At 33.8% G+C, this 26,879-nt stretch overlaps 1 protein-coding gene across 1 annotated transcript in view; it reads left to right on the forward strand.

Annotated features, from left to right (window-relative positions):
• The window catches only part of LOC118204658 (transforming growth factor-beta-induced protein ig-h3-like), a 209,892-nt gene that overhangs the window by 126,400 nt on the left and 56,613 nt on the right, over positions 1 to 26,879 (forward strand). Inside the window, exons 2-4 of the mRNA XM_085812155.1 lie at positions 7,247 to 7,345; positions 13,568 to 13,632; positions 19,459 to 19,607. Coding sequence (XP_085668281.1) covers positions 7,247 to 7,345; positions 13,568 to 13,632; positions 19,459 to 19,607 — 313 coding nt within the window. The remainder of the gene's footprint in view (positions 1 to 7,246; positions 7,346 to 13,567; positions 13,633 to 19,458; positions 19,608 to 26,879) is intronic.

Raw genomic sequence — 26,879 nt, forward strand, 5'->3', positions numbered from 1 at the left:
GTGGGGAAGAAACTAAGCTTAAGAAATTGCAAATTGTTGCGGAATATCTTCGTTGCCTCTTGCTTCATACGAAATTAAAATTTGCTGTATGAATTGAAAACTGACACGGTAAAGGAATACCTAAACAAGTTTAATGTAAATTGCTAATAGAAGGCCCCCGGCAGCCAACGCTACTGCAAACTCCGCTGCACTTCTAAATTATGAAATCTTAGTGGAAGATTTTTTTCATTCGTCCTTATGCTGCATATCTTCTGCGGCAAAAAGTATTTGTCATCTAGCAATCGGTTTCAAGCCTCACCAACACATACCCGAACTACGTATTACGCTTCATGATGCAAGTTCTTAAATACTACATATTTTCCTATCTCGTATGTTGCTTGGATTGGACAGTGCTACCAAGAAGCTAATGCTACTTTCACAGTTGGGAACATTCATCTTTCCCTTCTTTCTCCTACCTGGATTTTCTTCTAATTCTACAGACGGCACCGGATGCGTGACGACTCTAGCTGCGGCAAAAACACATAAAAAAAAAAAAAAAAAAAAAAAAAAAAAAAAAAAAAAAAGCTGCTTCTTTTTTTTTCACCATCTAAGACCTCCTACGAAGGGCATATTTCATGTAGCATCCATTCTCAAGCTCCATAAAGAATTCTGTTATTACTCCGGGAAGTACTGCTTAGGCAGCAGAGTCAGAGAATGAAATTGCAGTTTCGTAGCGTAGCCCTGCCTGAGACTCTGATTTGATTTTAAAAACTAATCTTCTTAAAGTCCCCAAGTGATAGAAGAAATTTCCTAACAAATTAATGGAAAAAAGTACTAAACTCTGATAAACTTTCTTTTCAATAATAAGTAGAAAATTCGGGAGAAAAAAAATTTAGATATGTTTAAAATCTATAAGAAATAACTGTGCAGTTTACGATTGTTTTACTGTTTTATAACGTTATACTTCTATAGAAAAATAAATGCAAGCTATAGCAAAGTTCTTTCAACAATTGCTGTATGTCTAACGAACTGCTGCTAAATAACATTAGCTTACAAATCAGAGTTGAAGAATTAATTATATCTCTTAAAATAAGTTAAAACAATAAAACTTATACTTGTCTCAAATCTTCTAAAACAAAGAATTAGTTCAACATGAATAAAACAAGTACTTAAATCTTCAGTTTTCTAAATAATTATATTAAAAAATCTGATTTGTACACCACATGACTTCCTTGTATACGGAATATTAAATTATACGCATTTTTGCTGCATTTCATTTTAACTTATTTCCTCGAACTTCATTAGAGATACATTTCTCATTCAATTAATTCAGTTCTCATACTTCGCTGCAAGGCAAAAATAAATAAAACCTCAAAATAGTTTTATTAAATATTGAAAAATGCAGAAAAATATAAAACATCAAATACAGTTGAAGCAATTAAAAAAACAATTTTTACAATTAAAATTAGAGTTTCTACGCAAGAACAAGAAATTCGGCCAGCCGGCAAGAAGACAAATTTTTCGGTGCACAAAACTGTAAGTTTACTTTTGGCCCCAATTAGAAAAAAGACACTGAAGGGGCAGAAGCTGACTTAATTCAAAATTCTGCTAAGTTTCAAATGTAAGCAATTATGGCTGCTATAGTAAAAAAAAAAAAAAAAAAAAAAAAAAATTAGTATTAGTCGCACTTAAACAACTTTTAAATTGTTAATAATTCTACAACTACAGCATGCAGAGTAGAATTGGTAGAATTTTTGCATAGTTAAAGGTCATAAAAACCTTAACTGGAAGATAGAACAACATAATTCAATCATTTTTAAAAGGAAAGATGCACAATTTACCAACATATAAGAATAAAAAAAAATTGAATTCAGGGAGTCGAGTAACAGAGTGGATATACATGTATATATGTATATATTTGTGGTGTTACCGGTTGCAACCAAAAAGAGAAGTGCGCATCTACATGCTATAGAAGTCTTAAATACAAAATTTCAACATTCTGAGATTACTCGTTTTTGAGTTCTGAGAGAGAGATACAGTCAGCTTTTAAGCACACGTAGGCATGCTCAAAAGATATCACGCAAAAAAAAAAAAAAAAAAAAAAAAAAAAAACCTCTTCTGAATCTATTTTAAATCTATTTTATAATCCGTTTGAGAAAAAAAAAAGAGTCCTTTATTCTGTTCTTACGTACAGATGTCACGCAAAAACATCATTAAATTGCATTCGAAAAGCGGTCAAAATAGGTATTTTCGTTGAAATATGATACTCCAAAATTTTCGCGATTACAATACTTCGTACATGGAAGTAAGAAGCTGAAAGCTGATTTAAGTTAAAAACCGAGCGATTTAAAATAACTAAGACTAGACTATGTTAAAAATACACGTAACTTAAATTAAATTTAATTAACAAATTGTACTAAATTGTACTTTAATTAATCATGATTCAGAAAATCCTTGCAAAGCCACTTGCAATTGCACACCGTATCGGTAAAAATTTTTCAACACATTTTAAAGCATTTAAGAAATTTCAACCTTACCAGTTTACCTTCAAGTTACTCTTAACTCCAAATTTCAAGCCTTTTCAGTAATCAAAGCACCGTTTTTATTTTCAATTAAACTAAAATTGGCATAACATCATAAGATAATTGACTGTGGTAATTATTATAAAATAATTGACTGTGATAATTATCATAAGATCATTCATGTGGTTGGAAACAGAACCGTTATTCCCAAAACGGGAGTAGAATTTTTGCATAGTTAAAGGTATAAGGAACCTTTTCTAAATAGTCACACGCAGTTCCAAATGATTTTGATAATTTGTGAAGGTGGTAGCTTAGAAAAGTGAACATTCTCTACTTATGTTTGGCCTCCCAAACCGGTACAGTCGCTAGCGTCGCTGGCTGCCGTCCCGAAAGGCGCGGGCCCAAATCCCAGAGAAGGTATTGATGTTTGTATATGTATAGTGTCTTCCATAGGGAGTGTTTCGGGGACGCCCTATGTTCAGGGTTCAAAAAAAAAAAAAATTTGCAACCAAAGTTATTTATTCGTATTATTTTAAGCAATGGCAGTTACAATGGAATACTTCTGAAAGGAAAAATCGTTATTTGAAACACTTAGAACGGATTAAGAAAAAGATTATTATCTTTAATGATTTTGAAGTTAACCAGTTTCTGACCGGACATGGGCGTTTCCCGGGATACTTCGCTAGGTTTAAGATACATAACGACGATAAATGTAAACTATGTGGTCTGTTTGGTGATGCTAAGCATTTCCTCGAGGTCTGTCCCTACTTGAGAAACAATAAAAATATTGATTTTGAAAAAGCGCTTTTTATTCTATAAAGATTTCGCACAATTATGTAAATCTGTGATGAAATTTATTGACGGTGAGCGCCGCGCAGTGGGAATCAGTGTATGATATTTGCGTTTTATCGCCATCACTATTTGGTCTATTTTACTAATTTGTTGTTACCATTGTTTGTGTTTGTTGTTCGCGTTTTTATTTTCTTCTTGTTTGTTTTTGTCTTTGGTGTCTGCTCTTGTCTAAATGTTTGTATTTGTTCTTTTTCTTCTCTTTTATGTTTACAATTATTATTAACACATGCTTATTCTCATTTAGATATTTTATGTTTCATTTTTTTTCCTTTGTTGAAATGGCCCACCAGCGGCTGAGCGGCAAAGACGCTGAACACTGGTAGTTCGGTCCGAGGTTTGAATCCCGCGAACGGGCTGGCTGCATGGGCGTTTTCCCCATGTGTAACTTGTATACGAGCCAGTTTCCCTTAGAAAGTCCTCCACGAAGGCATCCCTCCCTTTAGGCAGACAGCCCTCGTGTGCTTTGCCATAAATGAATAATCCAAAAATTCAATCTTTTGTTGAAATGGGCGTGGCCTGTCATGATCATAAGACCAACTGGTTTGGTCAGGCGGGACGGGCTGCGCCCGCTTCTGATACTACTGATGTATAGTGTCTGTGCAGCATGGGGGCACTCTAAATATGCGGCGAGCCGAAAGTCCTCTGGAGAGTTTGGTGGTAGGGAAAGAGGGGTGACAAATCTTCGCACCCATCCCCCCCGGGGTGCTTCCATCAAAATTAAGGGCGGAACTGAGTTAAATCGCATTGTCACCTGTAAGGTGCTCAAGGCTGTTGCCAACGATAGGTGCAAACTTGCAGGAATGTCGTGGGATTGGGCTGACTAGAGGTGAGATAAGTGAGCATTGGCAACAGCAACAAAACAACTTTTGTTTGTGTATAGGAATTCTCTATTCTCATAAATGCCCCTCCCTGAAAAATGCATTGAAATATCAAATGGTATTGATTTCTCTGTGCAGAACCATACTGGATATCTTTGAAACTTACTTTTTCCCCTTTTCATCTCGATTCTTAAACTCGCAGTTCCATGTTTATATTATTCTCTAAATAGCACCAGAGCACTGAGACCTTTAGCGCACCTCCAAAAGGTGTTTGATCTTACTCATGGAAAGAAGGGTGGCCCTACTTAAAATATCACAACGATATGTGAGAAGCTACTAAGTACCCTACAAAATAAGGATGCTATAAACTTCCTTAAGGAACAATTTATGAGTGCAGGAAGACGAAGTTGCCATGATATGCGAGGTGAAAAGAAGTATAAAATAGTCTCTTGTGAGCCATTTTTTATTTTTAGCCCTCTCGTCTTGAGGTCCTTCAACTGAATATCCATCTTGTTGTCAAGTGACGCGTTAAGAATGGTAGATAGTTGAAAAAAAAACTGACAACAGGTGCAAAAACTCGTATCAGTATCAATCAACATAAGGATGCGGTCAATTTTTTTTATTTGTTTGGTCGTAGACAATGCTGAAGAGCGGTCGGCAGGAACTGGTTTTGATAATATTCATAAATAGTTGAGGATTCTCACATCGGATTTCTAGACTCGGCAGAAAATTCATGAATGACTAAGTCACCTTCAGAGAGAAATAACGAAAGGGTTTTCCTTTTTTCTGATTTTTATGTGTCTGGATATAAAATACGGGAAGGATAATTCCATATCTAAATGTGAGAGATAACTTTGCTATGAAATTTATCTTAAGAAGAAAGTGGATTATTAATACGATGACCAACGAAAACGTTTTAACGAGATACCTTTAAATATATATAAATAATATATAAATAAGAAAAATAAAAAACAGAGAAAATAGAGAAAATATTTCATTGTTTAACAAATTATATTTATTATCCTCGATATTGGAGTGGCAACGCCATATTTCTATCCTGTAATCGTTGCTAAGCAACATCAAAAAAATTTTTTTAATTGTTATTCTAAACGTTTTACCATTAGTAGATGTGTAAGGATCTTAAGTTTTACTAACGTTTATTTTATTTTAAATCTTTACTATTACTTCTTATTTTCTACTTCTGGCCAGAATTATAAGCGTGAAGGAGTTTATGCAAAGTTGTCTGGCGAACGCCAAGTATTTAAGTGTGGCCTTTTTGCCAAGAGAGAGAGAGGAAGCAGTGAGTTCGAAGCAGGCCGCTTACCTTAGAAGTTACGCAGTTGCTATTTGCCTTCCAGGCCAGAGGTTTTAATCCTCTTGATAAATTAAACGTATTGTAGTGTTCACAGTCTCTGTGCTACATACGCTTCCTGTTATTATAAGGCCAATCTTATTCTAAAGTTAAATTAGAGTTTAGTTTTATTTTTATACCTTTTACGTTAGACCCCGAGTGGAGGGTCATTGTATTCCGAAGTACGGAAGTCATTGTATATAAAGAAAAATAAAGGGTCTTGTATACCCTTCGTCTGTATCCTGTCTACTTACTACAATTAGTGAACATAGCTTTAGTAAGCTCTCTGTTCCTAGTCAGGTCATTGTATGTTTCCGAAGAAGGTTAGAAGAAACATTGAACCTGATAGATGTATGAAAAATATATAGAGAAAGAAACTGTAATAGTAAGCTGTAATGAAGTTGTAATGAATAGAATTGTATTTAAATGATCTATCTTCGTGGAATTGAGAATAAAACTTATGTTTTACTAAGAAGCTGACAGGTTATTTCGATAAAAACTGCAAAATACGCTACACTGCAGAAACCAGGCTCTAACCTAAATTTTTATAAAAAAAAGTAAATAAAAAATGAAATTCAGAAAAAAACACCCACCTGAACCACCTTACAGATGTTATACTACGCTGAAAGGGGCGTTTCTTAACGTTTTATGTATTACCTTTACTTATTAAATATCATGTTCTACGCAATTTAACCGTAAAAGTCAATTCAACAACACACAGAATATTTAAAAGAGCATATCTTTAGAATTTCCGATACACAGTCTCGCGCGTTGGAGATATTTTTTTTTTTTCCGTACAGTGTTGCCATAGCTCGCTTTAAAATCGTTGAGTATCTTAATCAAAAATTCTTTAATGGTTGATAAAATTAGAAACAGATAATAAAACAAATTCCAAATTTGGTCTTCCAGATGCCCATATTCGAGTGGAGACATATTATTCAAAATTTGATGGTCCTAGGTACCGTTGTTTTATTACAATGCGAGAAACATACATACATTTATGCCGATTCTTCATTATTTAATTTCTTTAAATATAATGCAGGGCTCTAATATTCCTCAAATTCATTTATTAACCCAAAGCCGTAATTTGCCCTGAAGGGCTACTAGATTTGCTTTGATATTTTGCGGTCTGTACGGCATGGCATAGAGGCATTAAAAACATACGGCGAGCCGAAATTCTTTTCTAGAGGTTGATGGTAGTTTAAGAGGCTGGAAAACCGTCAGAATCGTCTCCTGGTGTGCTGTCTTTCTAAATTTGTGGGGGGGGGGGATTGAGCAAAGTCGAACTGTCAGGTGCTCAAGACTCTTGCCAGTGACAGACGCAATCTGGTACTCTTTGGCACGATAAAATTTGTGGGCTTGTTCTAATTCGTGGGCTAAGACGCAATCTGGTACTCTTTGGCACGATAAAATTTGTGGGCTTGTTCTAATTCGTGGGCTAAGTGAAATTCGTGGGCTAAGAAATTCGTGGGCTATTCGTGGGCTAAGACGCAATCTGGTACTCTTTGGCACGAGAAAAATTTGTGGGCTTGTTCTAATTCGTGGGCTAAGTGAAATGTGTCAAAACGCAAGAAGGCCGGGTAAGGATTTTAGTAACACGATGTATATGTATGTATACGTGTTGTGAATTTTTACCTTATAGGATTTATATATAGGATTTTTACTTTTTATTACTAGAAAATTCTTAACTTTTTGCACGTTCTAAAAGTCGTTTCTTATTACAGGCCGAATACATGCGCCGTTGAAGAAGTCCCGGGTACTAATAAGAAATACTGGACGGAATGCAAATACTGGATGAATCGAGAAATTTGTGGAGCAAAAACGTAAGTTTTATATATAGTATACTTTTTTAATATAGAGTGAAACTGAATTTTATAAAAATGTGGTTTCTATGAGCTTTAATTACCTAATTAAGTAATATTTTCCAAATTTCATAGAAAATTGCAGTCATGCTATTTTGGCGCCGTTTATCGATTTTCTAAATTTCATAGAAAATTGCAGCCATGCTATTTGGCGCCTTTTAGCGATTACTCGCACATCACTCACTGAAATTACAAAGATATAAATATGAAGTAAGAAACAAATAGTACTTCTGAGTTAAAAGATGGTTATGTAGTGTTGCATATGGGTTCGTGGATTTGGGGTGACTCATGACAAAACTTAATGAAGAATCAAAACATAATTTATTCGTCGGTATTATACAGAATAGTTCCAAGGAAGCGTCAAAGTCGTCCAAAAACTACGACAGACACACTGAAACAATCAGCAACACAAGTGAACAACAGTGAAGGCAGCTTCAGGGCAAAGCACTAAAATACAAATCTCTGAACTCAAGACACTACCACTGAGCACAACACTACTACTCTGCGTACAGACCGAGTGTACATAGCTTTTGACCCGCCATCGAGAATATTCTCGGGGAAACCGGTAAGAATTCGTTCTAGAATGTTCTCGCTTCGCTTTTGGCATATCACCGATTTTATCGCCAAATGGGGGATTTTGCACTGCATCTGACAACTCCGTCTTTCCTTGCCGCTTTTTGGTAACCCTTTGCTTTGCGAGAAAGCTATCTTACCGCAGCTGGACACTTCATAGCAGTAGTATACAAGAGTTACATGTCAGGAAGTAACGTCATGAAAAATGAGATTATGACGTCACGTCACATCAGTAAAGTTGAATTTTTTAATTAATTTTCGAGGTAAATTAATTTTCGAAGTAAATTAATTAAATTAATTTAACCTGGTATCTGAAGTCTTCAGTTTGATTTAATTATTACGTACAGACGCTCGTATTTATGTTTCTGCCTCAGATAAAAATTTTTTGGCATTTCTCTGCGCAAAACAAGCGCAAAAATCTCCCATAGTAATAACATTAATCATTGATGTATCGCCTTTGCAGGCCATGGGCTAATCCTCCATACATAAGTAATTAATTTAATTTTGACAGGTGCTGTTATCTAATTAGTATTAAAACGTATCCCTATATTTGACAGATTACCTTTCTCAACTTCTTTCAAAAGTTTTAATAAACGACAAGACTATGCGGCATATATAATAGCTTTTATTAAATATAATTTATTTAATATAATTTCATTAATAATAATCTAATATATATAATTTTTAATAAATGCAGTTTGATTAAATTTAATTAATCAATTTTAATAAGTATGATTTAACGAGCTGAAATGGAAAGTTAGTCATTTTAACTAAAAAAATTAAATTCTAGTTTGAGTTTTTCGGGTTCTCTTCCCTCATGAAAAGGAATCTGCAATATTTAAGTGCAGATCTGCAATATTTAAGTGCAGAAAATTTATGCAGTTTTTTTCTTTTCTTTCTCTCTATTTGTCAGGAAACTGTACGGATTTTATGTTTATTCTACAGTTTTTTTTTTCTTTTATTAATAAAATTTGGAATTTAATTCTCAAAAGCGTCTGCCTTCCATGCAAGCTGTCAAAGAGCCAAAGTGTCACAATTTGAAAGATCTTTATTTTTAAAATGTTCATTGTATTTCATAACAAATGAGGATTTAAAAACAAACTCGTTTCTTAATATTTTAAACCTCATTTTATTTCTAATAGCATATATAACTAACCTAACTTAAATATATCCAGTTAATAATTTTTGAATATTATGTATCTCGCTGCAGAATGGTCATGTATATTTTAGTGTGTGTGTGTGTGTGTGTGTGTGTGTGTGTGTGTGTGTGTGTGTGATTATGGCAAAGCCTCGAGGGCTATCTGCCTAAGAGGAGGGACACCTTCGGGGAGGACTTTCTAAGGGAAACTGGTTCGTATACACGTTACACATGGGGAAAACCATATGTATATTTTAGAAGTAAATACGTATTAACTTCAGTAACACTAATAATATAGTAGCTTACTCTTCCCAGCTTTCTCTTCCTAATGTAGTATTACAATACAGGAGTATTTATTCTAATTATTCGACATGCCAACTGTTAAGTAGGCTTCGTATTGTTACGAAATGTCAAGGTGCGGTGAGATGGCTTCCCCGCAAAGCAGTTTTAGGGTTGCCATAAAACGGCAAGATGATGCAGGGTTGCCACATTTGGCGAGAAATCGTCTATTTGGCGACAAAATTGGCGATATGCCATGGACTGATGGAGAACTTTTTGGAACGAATTCTTACCGGTTTAGCCCAAACATGCTGGGTAAAACAAGCCGAAAGCTCTATATAAACCCTGCTGGTCCGCAGTCAGTCAGTTAGTATCCAGTGTGTGTGCCTCGCCTAGCGAGCTGATAGAGAGTGCCTCGTCGAGAGGGCGAGTGAGAGTGTGCTTCGTCGAGTGCAAGATAGTTAATATCGAGTTGGTGTCTCGTCTAGCAAGTCAATCCCTGCGGAGTCGATCGAGTTGACAGCCGGGCAGTGAGTACCGAGCGGGTCGTCGAGTTTACCGAAGGAGTCTCTTAGTGTATCGTCGAGAGAGCGTGTTGAGCTCCTGGAACGACTGACCCGAAGAGTTGGGAGCCGTGCTCTGTGTGTCGTCGAGTGCATCGCGAGTTGTAGCGCGGAGAGTCTCGAGAGTACATAAAGTTCCGAGAACGGCCAAGCACGGTCGGGAGCTGTACTCTGGTGCTTTGCCGTGAAGCTGTCTCTACCGTTATTGCCTGACATTGTTCCAACGTGTTTATAGTAGATCTTCGACGACTGTAAAAAGTGTTTTGGAGCTGTCCTGATTAACATTGGTAAATAAAGTGTGTTTCGATACTTCATCCAGTGTCGTCCTTATTCACTCCAAATCCATACAAACCCCGTACGAACGTGAAGGAAGAAAATAACGCAACAACTGGTGTCAGAAGAGAAAAACGTACCAGTATATTTGACCTCGTGAAAAGCATTGCATGTCAAAGTTAATACCTACCATACTAAATGACTGCTCTTCTGCCTTGTTCATATTTATAGCGAATGCAAGCTGAAGGGAAACTTCAATCGCTTGAAATCAAAGGGTATGTTTGAATCGCTGGGTATCAACAGAATACGGGCAATGTGAACATTTGTACAGTTTTGGCGGGTCGATGTTTACGTGGACATGGGATTCTTTTATGAAGTGGGCTCATGCGGGGCATTCCTGAGGGCTCAAAAGCACTTCAAAATTATGTCGTGTAATGCACAGCTTGCTCTGTATCCATTACTGAATCAGTGGACGAAAAGGTGCGAGAGTTGCTGAGAAACAATTTCAGAATAAGTCCAGTAATATAGTTAAAGCTGTCGTTTATTGACTTCAGATGCAGTTTTTGCGATATTCCGAACATCTGGTCAATTGACAGAACAAACATCTGGACAACAATGCTACAATATGTATGGCTCGTCTGGACGTGAGTCGTGTCACCAAAGGGGCACATACTGAATATTTGTAGAGAATGTATAAACCTGGTGAGTATGTGGTTCTTTTCATATATCTTTCTCAGAACCATCGATGTGAGTTGCAATTATCCCGTATATCGGAAAACACTTTAGCTATTAGTTCTTCGAGTGACTTATTGAAGAAATTTGAAGGAAACAAAAAAACCGATAATGAAGTTGACAGGAAATTCTTGTTATGCCCAATGACAGCAACTACTATGTACACTGCGTTTATTTCTCCTTGTAACTATGCCCTCTTATTCATTTTGAGATCCATTTTCGCACCTGTCTATGTAAGAACAATGGCTGAAGGTGGGTAATAAGTTCATCCATTAACGTACAGTGAAGAATCACAGGCAGTGTTTGCTGAAAATCTCCTACTCTGAGGACAACGGCACCATCCACAACAGGAGACCATCAACAGAGCAACTGCACCACCATTACGACTCTCAGCTTTTGTGCTATATTGATGAAAACTATCTACCATCCGCTATCAGCGGTATTTATTTGAAATAAAATTTTACAAAGTTACAATGGTTGTGCAAATATACATATGACATACAGAGACATATTATACAGGTCTTGCGGTGTTTACATAGATGGCAATGTTTACAATAAAGCTCATAACATAAATATTTAGAGAACTGTTACATAGATGTTTACATAGATGGCAATGTTTACAATAAAGCTCATAACATAAATATTTATAGAATTGTTACATAGATGTTTACATAGATGGCAATGTTTACAATAAAGCTCATAACATAAATATTTAGAGAATTGTTACTTAAGTTGAAAATTTATGTTTACTGATTTTTATATATTAATTTTGAAGAATAACCAAATTATATAATACAAAATGTCATTATACATTTAAAGAATTTAGATATATATAATTTAGAAATAATTAAGCCAAATTAAAAAAGAATGAGAAAAACACTAAATATAGAATAAACATTAAAGAAATTTAGAAAAATGTAAAATGTAGACTAGATATAAATATTAAAGATATGCTAAAAGTAAATAATAAATGAAATAATAATAATAATAAAAAAAATCTGAAATGTTTCAGATTTTAAATTACGTCCAAAGGGGCGTTTTTTAACATTTTGTGTGTTACCTTTCTTTATTAAATATCATGTTCCTCGCACTTAAACCATAAGATCCAGTGCAACAGCAATATCGCAAAATAGTTTTAAAACGAGCATATCTTTAGAATTTCCGATACAGAGACTCACGCGCTGGAGATAAAAATGTTTTTTCTGCACAACGTTGCCATTGCTCGCTTTGAAATCCTTGAGTTTGTTAATCAAAAATTCGTCAAAGTTTCAAAAAATAGGAAATCGATCATAAAACAAATTTCAAATTTCAAATTTGGTCTTCCACATGCTCATATTCGTTGGAGGATTACGTCATTCAAAATTCGATGACTCTATGTACCATTGTTTTATCACAATACGAGAAATATACACACATTTATGCAGATTTTTCATTATTTAATTTCTTCAAATATAATGCAGGACTCTAACATTTTGTGGCAACAGTTTGAAAAGTGAACCGACATTTATGAGTCAGACGCAAAATGCCAAAACGAAACTAATAGTCCTTCGGGATTCAAATCCCTTTGGACTAAAAATATTAACCATCTTATATTAAATAATCTTCTAACTAATTATCTTATAGTTAAGGAATAATCTCATAGCTATGAGAAAAAAGTATTATAATTAATAATAAGAAAATAATAAGAAAAGGAGTATTATAAATTTATTGAAGAAAAGATATTTAAGGTAAGCCCTAAGAGAAGGAGGTGCATAGATAGTAAGTTGAAAAGTGTAAAACTTGGGAAAGATGATTAATATTGAACCACTTTTTATAAATGTTGAAATATTACAGCAATAAATCTTGATAACTAAAGTACAGAGCTAACTATAACACTAATACTCATAATACAAAACTATAATAAGGACATATACCATCCACAACAGCAAAAAGTACATATATTGCTTTTAAATCACTTATAGTTAGTTAAGCAACGTATAGCTATGATTTGAAAAGTAAACTAAAGTAAGCCATATCGAATGGCAACATCTCTGAGCTTTAGTAATTCGCTATCACGGAAATGATATATGCTCTAGTAACATAACAAAACGCAATGGGACTGGGACACTAAAAATTGAAAGACTTCAGTTACAGACGTTTCTAAAATTAATATGTATGTTTTCAGGTAATTGATAATTTATAAGGAATTATCGCATATTGCCACGTGTGTGTGTTGTCACGGTGTAATTAATAGTACGTCCAACCAGTAACTGAAAGATTTTTGGTTCGAACTCGGGCAAGAGCATTGCTGATTTTTTACGTTCCTGACAAAAAATAAAATTTAATGTCTTTACAATGGCTTCCGAACTAAAATGAGGTAGGTAATAATTCTTCTCCACCTAGCCGTGGTCATCTGAATCTTGTCTTCTCCTCAGTCAATTCTTCAACTGATGGAGGATATAAGGAATTATTGCATTTCCTCGTGCTTCTTGTGTTGTAACCGATAGCACGTCCAGCTGGAACTGGAAGGTCCCTAATTTAAATCCTAGATAGAGCATTGATGATTTTTTGTTTGCTCATTGATTCTAACTCCCCTCGCCCCCAAAAAAAACTATGAATCTAAAAATTCCTATTTTTCTTTTCCAGAGTTCTGAGATACGAATGCTGTGAAGGTTATCACCAAATACCCAGACAAGATGGTTGCACGGGAGGTAAGAGTTTTTAGTTTTCTGAACGTAATAAACTTAAATTTAATATATTGTTACGAATTTGGTATTCAAAAAGCTTATGTTAGTTCAATTATAAATTAAATGGTTTTATTTCTCGCGCAGTGCAACGCGTGTCGAATATTAAAAGAAAGCTAAGCCGGAAAATTGAAAATACAAGAGCGCGTGCATTTAATAAATAAATATGTCTTTTTGATTTCGAGAAAGTACCAGAAAATTCTAGCGTGTGATTTTAAAATCTTATAAAAGGAGAAAAACCTCTCAGTTCGTAGTAGTTGCTTAGTTTGTTGTTGTTTAGAAAACTGCTCTTGTTGATTATAGCGAATTCGCGGATTAGCGTTCTTTAGCTGTTTTGATTTACGTTCTATTGGACATTTGAGTAGTTAAAAGATAACTACTGTGAGATATTGTAATACTGCATGATAATTTGAGAAGATTTAAGCATTTTTGTTGTGATAATATTAAATTTTTGTTCATTTTTCATCGGACTTGTGCATTCAATTCGTAACGAACCCGTACGCACGCAACAATATTTTCCATGTTATTTTGAGTATTTTGAGTTGTTATTAATACGCACATATTTTTTCATTAAATCATGTATGTGTCTTGTAATAATAATCAATGTGTGCTTAAGTTTTTTGTATTAATAGACTTCTTCAAAATGTTATTGAAAATATTTTTTTGAAAAAAAGTTAATTTATTTTCGCCCAATTTTCCATTGAGCTAATCTTAAAATATATCTTTCCTTCTCTTGGTATGTTAGTTAACACTTGTTAATTTTGATGCAGCGAAGAATAAGCTTCGATCTCTCGAATAATTAGAATATATGCATTTACGTCATCGCATCATATTTCTGCAAATGATCGAGAAAACTTTACCGCTACACGCTGTAATATGCTTTGAACATTAGTCTTACTCATATGAAAACACTTTGAACAAATGCTATGATTAAATAAAGTTTGTGTTTCCAGTTTGTGTTTTTTGTTCTTCATGTGCCTGCTTCATAATCTTAAAAAAGAATTATATTCTTTGAAAAGTTTTGAAAATGAAAGTGAAAAAAGACAAGTGGAAAAACAAACTACTTCAGTGAATAATTTCTTAAATCAAATTGTTTAACTTTAAACAGATAATCCAATGAAATAAGATATAGTTGGAAAACCTATTTATAACACACAAAAATATAGTGCTCCGTATATGCACCTTATGTATAGATGTTACTCCTTTATAACCTGATGTTTCACGTGACATGTAAGTGTGGTATGTTGTGTGCGAGTCTATAATATGCTTCTAAAATAAATTAAATTTTTAAAATTTAATTTACCTGAAACATGGTTTTATTGAAAATTTATTTAAATAATATTGAGATGTATTTTCTACAATGTTTTTGTTTATACTCACTTTTTATTTATCATAATTTTCTGACCTTGAAAATATAAAATTCTTTTCATTTATTTTTTGTGGAGGGGGGGGGGTTAAATTCCTTTTCTGTTTCCCTTAGGTGTCTAATATCTTACACATAATTATTAAAGCATAATAAATAATAATACGCAAAGGAAATAATTTTGTAATTAATTATCTGAAATCAAAATGTTGGTATCTGCAAGAAATTCTTTTGGTGAAAACATTTAAAATTTTTAAAGAAAATTTTCTCATTATACAAAATTTGAGAATAAATAATGGCACCCTTCTTTCTTTTATTTATTACACTTTTATAACCACGCAGAAAAAATACATTTATTTATATGTAAATAATTATAACCTTTTTCTTTCTTACTACAACTTGACACTTGATAGCATTTCAATTCTGTTATGGTTTGTAACCTCAGAAAAAAAATTACTAGAAACTATTTTCATCAAGGACTATAGATTCTCAATTGTCAATCGGATTCTTTAAATTAATGACTCCATTTGTAGAATTTCTGGTGCGTTATTCACTTTCGTTTTAATGATAACGAAAATAATGTAAAAGTGAACTATAAATCCTCAAAATCAATCAATGTTTCTTCAAATTCTTGTAGTAATAATACTATTTTTCTTGCATATTTTTGAAATTTTTGATTTGCAATAATATGGCAGGATTTAAGAAGGTAGGGAATATACGAAATATTTTGATTCAAATTGTGTTCCTATAATTGCAATTTTAAAAGTTTTAAGGGGACTCATACACCTTAAACCCCTCATGATCTTCGAATAGGTGATTGTTGCAAGAATTGGGTTATTTTATTTATTTTAAAAGCAATTACTTCCAACTTTTTACAGCTGACTACAGAATATAGCTGCTTTGGAAACTAGTAACCAGAACGTTTGTGTTGCCACAAATATTTTTGTAATTTAATTCTCTTTGTGACAAAATATTTCGCCGTGTTTCCACCTTGCGCGCATGATATTTTAAAAATGGCTAATGGTACACACTTAAAATTTGATGGAATTCTTTATATGGGCCCTATTTTCTAACTGAACCAACAATCTGATGAATATTTTAATATTGAAAAATTTTATGGGCGAAAACATTAAAAATTTTTTAAATAAAATACATTTTATAAACTCAACTCCAAATAAAATAAAAATTTAACATGAAGTTTTTAGAATTTTAGGTTCACAGTAGTTTCCAAATGTTATAAAAGCTATATATTAAATATGGAATTAAATTATGCAACAGAATGTTTTAAACTGTGCGCGCAAGTTGGAAACATGACGAAAAATGTTGTCACAAAGCGGATTAAATTATAAAAATATTTGTGGCAACACAAACTTTATGATTACTATTTCAGAAAGCAGCTATATTATGTAGTCAGCTGTAAAAAGTTGGTAGTAATTGCTTTTAAAATAAATAAGTTATCCGAATTCTTGCAACAGTCACCTATTCGAACATCTTATGGGTTTTAAGGTGTATGAGTCCCCTTAATACAAGCATATATATGAATGATAAGTTTATTCTTTCTTTACAGCTCTTTATTGGGAATATTTAAATGTTTGGTCAAGTCAACAAGATAGGCTAAATCTGCTATCAATATAATATTATATAGCTCACCAATGGTTTTGTTTAATTATTTTGTATCACGAAAATCTCTATTTCATTTATTAAAGCGAAAAATTGTTTTAATTTTGCTCCTGTACATAACTACCTCACCTTGTTACACTTTAATAATTTCTCTACACTCATTTTCAATTTCTTCAAGAGATGCAACAAACTCGATGATTCAGAGCTTGTCCGCTGATAATGGTTACAGTTTTATCATTGTTTCCATAGCCTTATCCATCCGAAAACTTTTGACATCGCATTTGCAGCAAATACATATCTAAAATGTGCTCGTGGGTCGCATAAAAATTGTTTCGGGAGTCGCCTAGTTTGCGACTACAGCTAGACGTATGCTTGCGATGCAACCTTTCAGACCAATGTCAGATTCATAGTGCTGCCATCTATTGACAAACAATAAAACTAGAGGTAAATTTCTGAGAACTGTAAAGATACGATGAAATGAAACCCAGCATAACGTAATGATGGCATGATTTCCATAGCTGAGAATTTTAATTACTCTAGATACATTGTATGCAGCAAAAATTACTATTCTGCAGCAGATGCATCCTTCAAACACACATGGTTAACTAACTTTGCTAAAAAATTTCTTGCTTCATGTCATGAAAAGCGGCTTAAAAAATACTGTGCAGTCATTATCTCGATGCTGTTGAGTAACACTGAGGACAACGTTCACTGTTAACTTAAAATCACGGTTATTCTGAAAATTTAAAAATGCTCAGGAGAAATGAATAATCCATGTTATAAGAAACAGGAAAATGATATTAAAATTTGCCTGTATTTTGATGCTATTTAATGTGAAGAATAAGGTTATTTGGCTACGTAAATTAAATCAGTCTTCAGAACAAAAAGAGCACATCATAAATGACAAAAGAAGAAAAGTTGTTCGAAACAAATAAAGTTAGAAATGCAATAAGGAACAGTATTAATAAGAGAGCTTGAAATATTTCAATGAGCACAAACTCACGTAAAAATTTGGTTAGAACTTTTCATTTTTTATTCTATTATCTCTTCTCTACATATGATAAGAGAAAGAGTCTGTCTGTGTGTGCGTCTTTCGTTCGCATTGCGCGTAAGCTAATAGACCCACGGCTACGAAATTTGGTACATAGGTGCATCTAGACAAAGAGCCAGTGCACATCGAAGCGATTTTTTCGAAATTCGAATTCGAATTTTTTTTTTTTAATTTTATGTTTTGGGACGAAATCGCGTCATTTTGAGACATAATGGGCTATAGGAAAGCGAGATTTTACTCTACACCATTTTCACATCGTCATGAAACATAGGCACTTAGCTATTTTACGAACTTAAAATAAATTTCGTGCTTCAGTAAATCGATTAAATACGAATTTATTTAACAAAGTGAGCTTAACACCTTTCAACGGGGTTTTTTCTAAAAAAGTTTATTTTTAAAAATGGACAGTTTATTTTTCTTTGATTTTTGGACACGTTAAACTTTCATCCTTGCGACTGCTTTTACAAAAAGAATTTTGGAAAAATGATAATATTTTGTATTTATAAAAAAATTTTTAAATGAAACTTCCGAGTACACTTCTCACATGTCACACCTTTAAAAATGTGATTTTGGCAAGAATTTTCCTTTCTTATTGTTTGTTGATATATTTTTGATGAAATCGCATCATTTTGAATAGTTTCATTCTTTTAGAAATATGGTTTTGGCAACAATTTTTCATCGTATTTCTTATGTCACTGTTTTTAAGAGATTGGCATATTTTATTGTCATTTTTTTATATATATAATACATTTTTATATTTAATAAATAAACGGCCCTTTAGTTAAGTTAAAAAACGGCCCTTTAGACGTAATTTAAAATGTGAAATCTTTCAGATTTTTTAAAAATTTTTCTATTTTTATTTTTATTTATTCATTTGATGAAGTTGTTCTTCAGAGTAAAATTCTGCGCGGTTTTTAAATTTAACGTTTTGTGTTCTCTTCAGGCATTTTTCCTGTACATTTAAAAGCCAGACGAAGGCTGCTAGTGTTTACATATTTCAGAGTGCATGTAGTTAAATTACGAATTTAAAGATAAAAAAGCTGCGATACGCTCGCAAAGAATAAATAATAAAATCAAAATACTTTGACATAGCTCACTACAACCCGAAAAGCAAAAGCCGTTGAACATTTAGTTCGGTTGGGGTCTGTGTCCTGTCAACCGGGCTGACTGCATGGGCCTTTTCGTGGTTTTCCTCATGTGTAACGTGGATACGTGTCAGGTTCCCTGTCCTCAAAAGTTCTCCACGGGCAACAATAGTGCCTAATGGTGGAGCACATAATAAAAAAATTAATAAAAAGTACTCTGATATCATCTGCTGTTATCTCTCTCGTTTCCTTTTCCTTTCTGCCTTACCTGTAGACAGTTTTATTTTATGCTGATAGTTTGTAACAAAACTTTTTCCCTTGTTTTCCAAAAAATAAACTTTTAACGTTCTTTTTAAGACAGGACTCGATTAATCCGCAGTCCAGTTAATCGCGTGTTGGTTATAACTCATCAGAACATCAAACAAATTATCTCTCCTTAAAAAGAAGCTGTTGCAAGTTAAAAATTGGAATTTACAAGACGTTGTTTGTGGTTCAAGCTTGACGCTATGTTTACCTTTATATAAATTGAGTGAATTATTTACATTTTTTTTTACATTGTATTATATGCATACTCTTATGTTAGACCCATCACTGTAGTCTGTCGTTACATTTATTTCAATACGGTAATTTTTTTTATCATTTAATGAAGTTTTGAACTGTTTCTTTTCCCAAAGTGAAACCCATGTCAGATGTTGTCAGAACAGCTCGAGATCTGGGAGCGACAGTTTTCGTGGATTACCTACACGAAGCAGGACTGGCTGATCGTCTGAGAAGACCGGGGCAAGCGATCACTCTCTTCGCCCCAACGAACGAAGCCTTCGATGTAAGTCTCTTAAATTTCTTACCTTATTTTTACTTTTTTGTACTAAGTATTGGCATCTCCAAACATTTTGGGTACCATATTTTAGTGGTAATATCCATTTTGACAGCTTTCGAATCCATCTGGACGATTTTTGTGCCTGACGTCTGCACGTTGAACACACTCCCGGAGGCGTAATGGCAAACCGCACATTGAGTTGACCAATGTTAAACGAATTTCGCTTACTGCGCATGCCCAAAAGAGAATTTGGCGCAGTTACGACTTTGGCGCAATTTTAAAAGAACATAAATACGGTATATGGTTCATATTGTGTTATCTTGGGCGTAAACAGCTCGAGGTTTTAAAAAGTGTCAGGTTGTAAGTTGCTTCATTACTTGGAGTGTAAATGTCGATTGTAAACTACCCAAATTTTCTTTTAAAAAGGACTACAGAACAGGAAACATTAAAAGATGTATTAGCTAATTATACTTCTGAGGAATAAAAACAATTGAGTATTTACCATGCGTTCCATTCATATATGCTTTAACAAATTAAGCATTAAATCTAGTTTAAATTACTGAATTAAAGGTCAAACAAATTACTGTAAGTAAAATGAAATAGACTGTTGCAATTGTAAACAGTCGATAAGACCTACATGACGAACAGGTTTGTGTAGGGTTGCTTATGCTTAGTCGCCAGTATTTTCTCCCACGTCAGCGGTACACCATTGATCATCAAATTCATTAACATTGATTAACTCAATGTGCGGTTTGCCATTAAGCCCCCCGGAGTTTCAATAGGAGGAACCCACGGTTGTTCTAGCTAAGCGTCTATTCTGTGGTACCTTCAGGTTCAGCAGGGACCGTACGAGTACTGTTAGCTCTGTCTCGGGTTCAGATCGCTTCATCGCACTATTACATGCACTTCAGCGTTGGAATAATAATCGTGCATGAGCTTCATGCCCGTCTGGCTTCATGTACACTCCACACACACACACACAAAAAAAAAAGTTCTAAAACTCAAATTACGCCGAACTACCAAGTTTTGTAAAAGTTGCACGAGTAGTTATTAAAAACTTAAGCTTTCAAAATTTTAACTCCTCAGTGTTAATTGAGTTTGATATATATTCATTAATCTCTCTTTTTTGATTAAACTTATTTGATTCTTCCTTTCACAATACGAAATTTAGGTTCGTTCCAAATAAAATTCGCCCATTTTTATGATTTAATTTTTAAATTTGTATTTTTAAATAGTTTTTATAAATTTTTCCAAAAAAAAAATTTGAATTATAACCTATAAAATTTTTACCATCATCTTAAAGTAGATGTATTTCTATACCTGCAAAAAAATTTGAAAACTAGAAAAAAATCGACCTTTATTCAAGTATTACCCTTTAGTATTACCTTATATTAGGCTGGTATTAATAATCAACGGATGTTTCAAAGCAAGTTGAAAATGACATAAAAAATTACAAATCTTGAAATTAAATATTCCGATTAATTTTTGTTACATGGGAGTCATACTTCTTCTAATTTTATTTTTTTTATAATGAGTATAAAACTTTCCCGAATATAAGTAGAGGCACAGGTAGACCGCATTAAAAATTGGATTTCATTATTCCTTAATTTTTTGTTAAATTGAAGTTGCCTGACTGGATGTACAGGGTGATCAGCGAATAAGCCCTGATTTCAAAATTAAATATCTCTACAACAAAAATCGGTAGAATTATGCGGTAAACTGTACATTTATTAGCAAAACTGTAAACATGGTGTACAGAAATTTAGAAAATTTAGTTACGAAAATCGTTAACAGATGGCGCTCTGCACTGAAAACTTTCTCTGAAAAGAGTAAAAAAAATTAGTTAAAAAATAAAGTGGAGCAGCCTTTGCAATCAAAATACAACTTTTTCAAAATGTTCACCGTTCGAAACAGTTAGGTGGCGTAAAGGAACAATGAAATTTGACATCACGTCTTGCAATGTCTGGAGGGAAATGGAATCACATGCAACCACCAATCAACGATTCAAGCTCATCTAGAGTAGCAAGATTATTTCGATAGACAGCGTCTCTCAATGCGCCCCACAGAAAGAAGTCACAAGGAGTCAGATCGGGAGAGTATGGAGGCCAAGCTATTCCTGTGTCAGTAAATTGAGGATAATCTAACGCAATTACTCTATTCCCAAAGTATTCATGAAGAAAGTGAAAAACTTTATTTGTTCGATGTGGTCGAGCCCCATCTTGCAGGAACCAGTCAATATCTGGTCAATCCTCCAACGCTAGTTGAGTGCTGACAAATTGTTCCAAAATTGTAACGTAACGTTCAGTAGTTATCGTTTCTCGTACGAAAAAGGGTCCGATAATGCCTCTGGCGCATACCGCAGCCCATGCCATAACTTTAGGCGAATGCAGTACTTTGTTTTCACACAAATGAGGATTTTCGGTACCCCTCCAGTTTTGTTTATTAACGATTCCATTCAAATGAAAATGTGCCTCATCTGTGAACCAGATGCAGCTCACATCAAATCTGCCGTTGTCGATCATTGTTAGACTCTGATTCGTAAAGTCAACCCTTTGTTGCACAGCTTTCATGGGTATGGTCTGATGACTTTGGATTTTGTATGGAAACAGCCGTAGGCTATTTTTAAATATTTTTTGTGAGCTCATGTACTTCAAACCTGTCTCTGATGCAATACATCGGATGCTTTTCCTAGGATTTTGCTGAACAAATCCAGAAACTTTGGCTGCATTTTCAGGGCTGACTATAGTTTCCTTAGGCCCAACATTTCCCTTTCGATGATAAGTCACGCTGCCAGTCCATTCGAATTTCGCGAACAGCATGCGAAGGGTTTTCGCATCGTGTCCAACTGGAACATTGAATCGGTTTCGAAAACTGCGACGTGTTGCCGTAGGACTGTGTTCTAATCGGTGAAATTCCAGAACCAAAATACACGTTGTTCAATGGAATACATTATTTCACTTTCTACGCTAGCCTCTTTTCACTAGCAAACAGTTGTACTGATCACTTTCGACTTCGAAGTACATTTTAAAGGCTATTGATAGGTCATTGAGATTAGAGCGCCATCTGTTAACGAATTTCATAACTAAATTTTATAAACTTTTGTACACCATTTTTACAGTTTTGCTAAAAAACGTACAGTTTACCGCATAATTCTATCGATCTTTATTGTAGAGATATTTAATTTTGAAATCAGGGCTTATTCGCTGATCACCCTGTATATGACCATGACAAACGATCGCGAAAATAAAGGCGGTAAGGGTTCCAACGTTCTACGGTTAATCGTTTTTGCGTTATAGAGATACATACGTACGTATAAATGTCACAAAAAAATCCATTTTAAATCCATTCAGTTCATTTTGGAAAAAGAGTCTTTACTCTGTTCGTAAGTACTTGAACCAGACTGGGGCTCTAACCCAAGCATACACGATTATTATTCGAAATCTGGAGCATATCTTACAGTGAGATGTAGCCACCCAAGACAGGCCGAAACAGACGTGGTAGTACCCTTACGGTTCCTGCCGAGCCTGAACATACCATCGAATAAAACAGTTGCCTCTAGTCTCTTGGGAAGATGATTATTTTTACATATTGAACACTTCCAACGTATAAACGCATCGAGCAGAACAGAATTTCTACTCGAAGCGTTTATACGTTGGAGCTCGGAGAAATGTTCGTACGTACACTGCGAAAGAAAAAAGGACAGTTCTGTATCTCCCGTTCTATTGGGCCGATTGGCGAAAATCAAATTATGTTTTTCATGTCTCGAAAGCGCGACTTATATATATTAGATTTATATATAACATTGTTCTAACATAGGAATTTTAACACAAAATCGGACTTTTTCTGAAATGACATACCATTCTTTTTTTCATATTTCGATTCTATGACTCAAATTATGCCTAAATATTAAATTTTGTAAAATTTGGTGCGAAATTTACGGAGAAATTCAAAAATTTATCTTGGCGCGTTTGTTTTAGTTTGCGTCAAGAATAATTTACTTGACGAACTTCTTATTATATGGCAACCTATTTTCCTCTCCCTTCCATTGTGCAGGAGCGGAAAAAAGGTCACATCGTTTCTATTTTCAAATAATTTTAACAAAGTGCCTAAACCACGTATGATGTTATTATCGCTTTCAACAAATATGCCAAATTTCAAAATGCGCCAATATATAAATTCACCTACATCTTCGGCAATTTTGAATAAAAAAATTAAACGATTATTTTCTCATTATAAAAGTTTTCTTCCAATATGAATTTGATTTGATATTTTAAGGCAAATCTTACCAAATAACAGCTTTTCTCTGTATACAATTTTTAGTCCAAAAGGGCAAGTTGCCCAGAAGAACTATTGGTTTAGTTTTGGAATTTCGCATTGATTCACGATAAGCGTTGTTTCACTTTTCACATTGTTGCTATCAAATATTATCGCCCCGTATTATATTTAAAGAAATTAAATAATGAAGAGTCTGCATGAATGTATGCATGATTCTCTCATTGTGATAAAACAACGGTACCTAGAGCCATCAAAATTGGAATAACGTAATCTTCCTTAGAATATGGGCATTTGGAAGGCCTAATTTGAATATGAAATTTGCTTTATTATCGATTTCATATTTTGTAACACTTCAACGAATTTTTGATTAACAAACTAAAGGATTTGAAAGAGAGCAATGGTAACACTGTACGAAAAAAAAATCATTTTTTATCTCCAGCACGCGAGACTGTATCGGAAATTCTAAAGATAGGCTCATTTTAAAATTCTTTTGCGATGTTCCTGTTGAAGTGAATTTTATGGTTTGAATACGTAGAACATGATATTTAATAAATAAAGGTAATAAAGTTAAAGAAATGCCCATTTGGACGTAATTTAAAATCTGAAACCTTTCAGACTTAAAAAAAAAAGCATGAAATTAGTACTCATGCATGATTTTAAACACATAAATTACTAAGGCCTTTTTAAACTACGTTCATAGAAACATTAACTTTCCAAAAGGAATTGAAAAATATAATTTTCTAAAAATAGTTACTATTTGCAGGTATCTTAAGCAAAACATTGCGAAGAATGCTGAATATAAAATTTCACGCCAAAGTATATTTATAAGCATTTGCTGGGATGATTTTAATTTTTTTGAAAACTTCTGATTTTTAAGCTTTCTTCATAAGCTTTTGAAAGTGAGCGCCATGAACTCATCGAGTTAAAAAGTTACATTTATTTTACCTGCAATTCAAATCTCGGTGAAGGCACGGCTGATTCTTTGCACGTTTACGCTTTTAGAAGGCCTAGTAATCTGTAAACATTGTCGTTTTCATTTTATATACAGAAGATACATAATTTTAAAAAAAACTGGTATTAATTATGCTTAAATTTCAAAACCATTTTTACAGATTGGCAACTATATCATTGATTCTTAAACTCGAGAATGCTCAAAGGGAATTGGTAACATGCTTGCCAATTTGCATAATTACCGATTATCATTTTTATGGTCAGTGATATGGTTGCCAGTTTGAATAATAATATCCTTGTCAGCTTGCGTTTCACACCACATTATGAAAACATACGGTTGCCTGTCAAATGTTTGCAGACTTTCCTTAGGAAGGCAGGCAAAGTTAAATGTTGGAAAATTAACACTGTATGTTCGTAGAATGTATATTTTTATACTTCACGTTACAGCCAAAGGCGGGTGTATTGCGTCATTGAAATCACACTAGTGAGAGGTTTTACGTTATGCATGACCTAGAAATCATTTTTGGGATTGAAAGGATTACAGCTTAGTTAAAATGTAAGGTGTTTATCCTGCCTTCTTGGCGTGCCTTCGTGGTGTGGTTGTCTGCACGCTCGGCGCATATTCCAGAGGTCTGTAGTTCGATTCCTGGAGAAGGCTTTGGATATTTTTATCTTGCCTGCTTCCAAAAAATACCTAATGTCTCTACAGTGGCGCCCGAACAAAAAGGGTGGTGGACGATGAATCTCCACACCCAGGATATTTGGCGACTGGGTCCCCTAAAAAAATACCAGTCTTCCCTTAAAAGGGGAAGTATATAAGGTATTTCTCCCGCCTTTCCAGCGTGCCTTCGTGGTGTAGTGGTTCTGCACGCTGGGGTGGTATTCCAGAAATCAGTGGTTCGATTCCCGGCGAAGGGGATTGCTCATTTTTCATTTTGCCTGCTTCCAAAAAAATACCGAATGTCTCTACAAGGGAAGAGAACCCGAAAAACTCAAACTGGAAGTTAATTTTTTTAATTAAAATGACTAACTTTGCATTTCAGCTTGTTAAATTATATTTATTAAAATTGATTAACTATTTAATTAAATCAAATTCCATTTATTAAAAATTATATAAATTAGATTACTATTAATGAAATTATATTTAATGAAAGCTATTATACACCACATGGTTTTGTTGTTTATTAAATATTTTGAAAGAAGTTGAGAATGGCAATCTGTCAAATATAGGGATACGTTTTAATACTATATATTAGATAACAGCACCTGTCAAAAATAAATTAATTACTTATTCATGGAGGATTAGCCCATAGCCTGCAAAGGTGATATATCAATCATTAATGTTAAGAACTTAATGTTATTATTATGGGAGATTTTTGCGCTTGTTTTGCGCAGAGCAATGCCAAAAATTTCTTAACCTGAAGCAGAAGGATAAATACGAGCGTCTGCACATAATAATTAATCAAACTGAAGACTTCAGATAACAGGTTAACATCTCAAAGATGAATTTACCGTAAGAATTTTTTAATTTTTTTTTAAATTAAAAAATTGGAAAAAGGCCAAGGCCAACTTATACTCAAGGCCTGCCAGTGCGAAAATATTCTTTTGTGTTTTCGGTTGCCTGCGTGATATTCCTACTGACCGCAAGATGGCGCTACAATTCTGCTGCACTTTGCGATGTTTACGAAGATCGGAAAAGTACCAAAAACGAATTCTGTCTTGTTATATGCAAAGTTGAAAACGATTAATCCATAGCAGTCAGAAATTGTTGATTTCTTATTAGTAAAAATATTTTAATTAGAAGGAAAGCATGGAATTTTAAGCTATCTCACCTTTTTTTTTTTTTTTTTTTTTCCACACTATTTGGTCTCGATTTTAATTCCTGCTTTCATCTAGACATGCGCTATTCTGAATTGTACGCATTACAACTATTTATTCTAATTTAAAGGTCATTCAGAGTATACACCTTATTTTTTAATTATTTATATAGTAAGAAGTTAACAGATAGCTTCAGATCATGTACTATTTCAATGAAAAATTTTCAAAATATTT

Source organism: Stegodyphus dumicola, chromosome 2 (assembly GCF_044657685.1).
Source record: "Stegodyphus dumicola isolate Sdum_Otavi_A_Nest chromosome 2, ASM4465768v1".
Lineage (NCBI taxonomy): Eukaryota > Metazoa > Arthropoda > Arachnida > Araneae > Eresidae > Stegodyphus > Stegodyphus dumicola.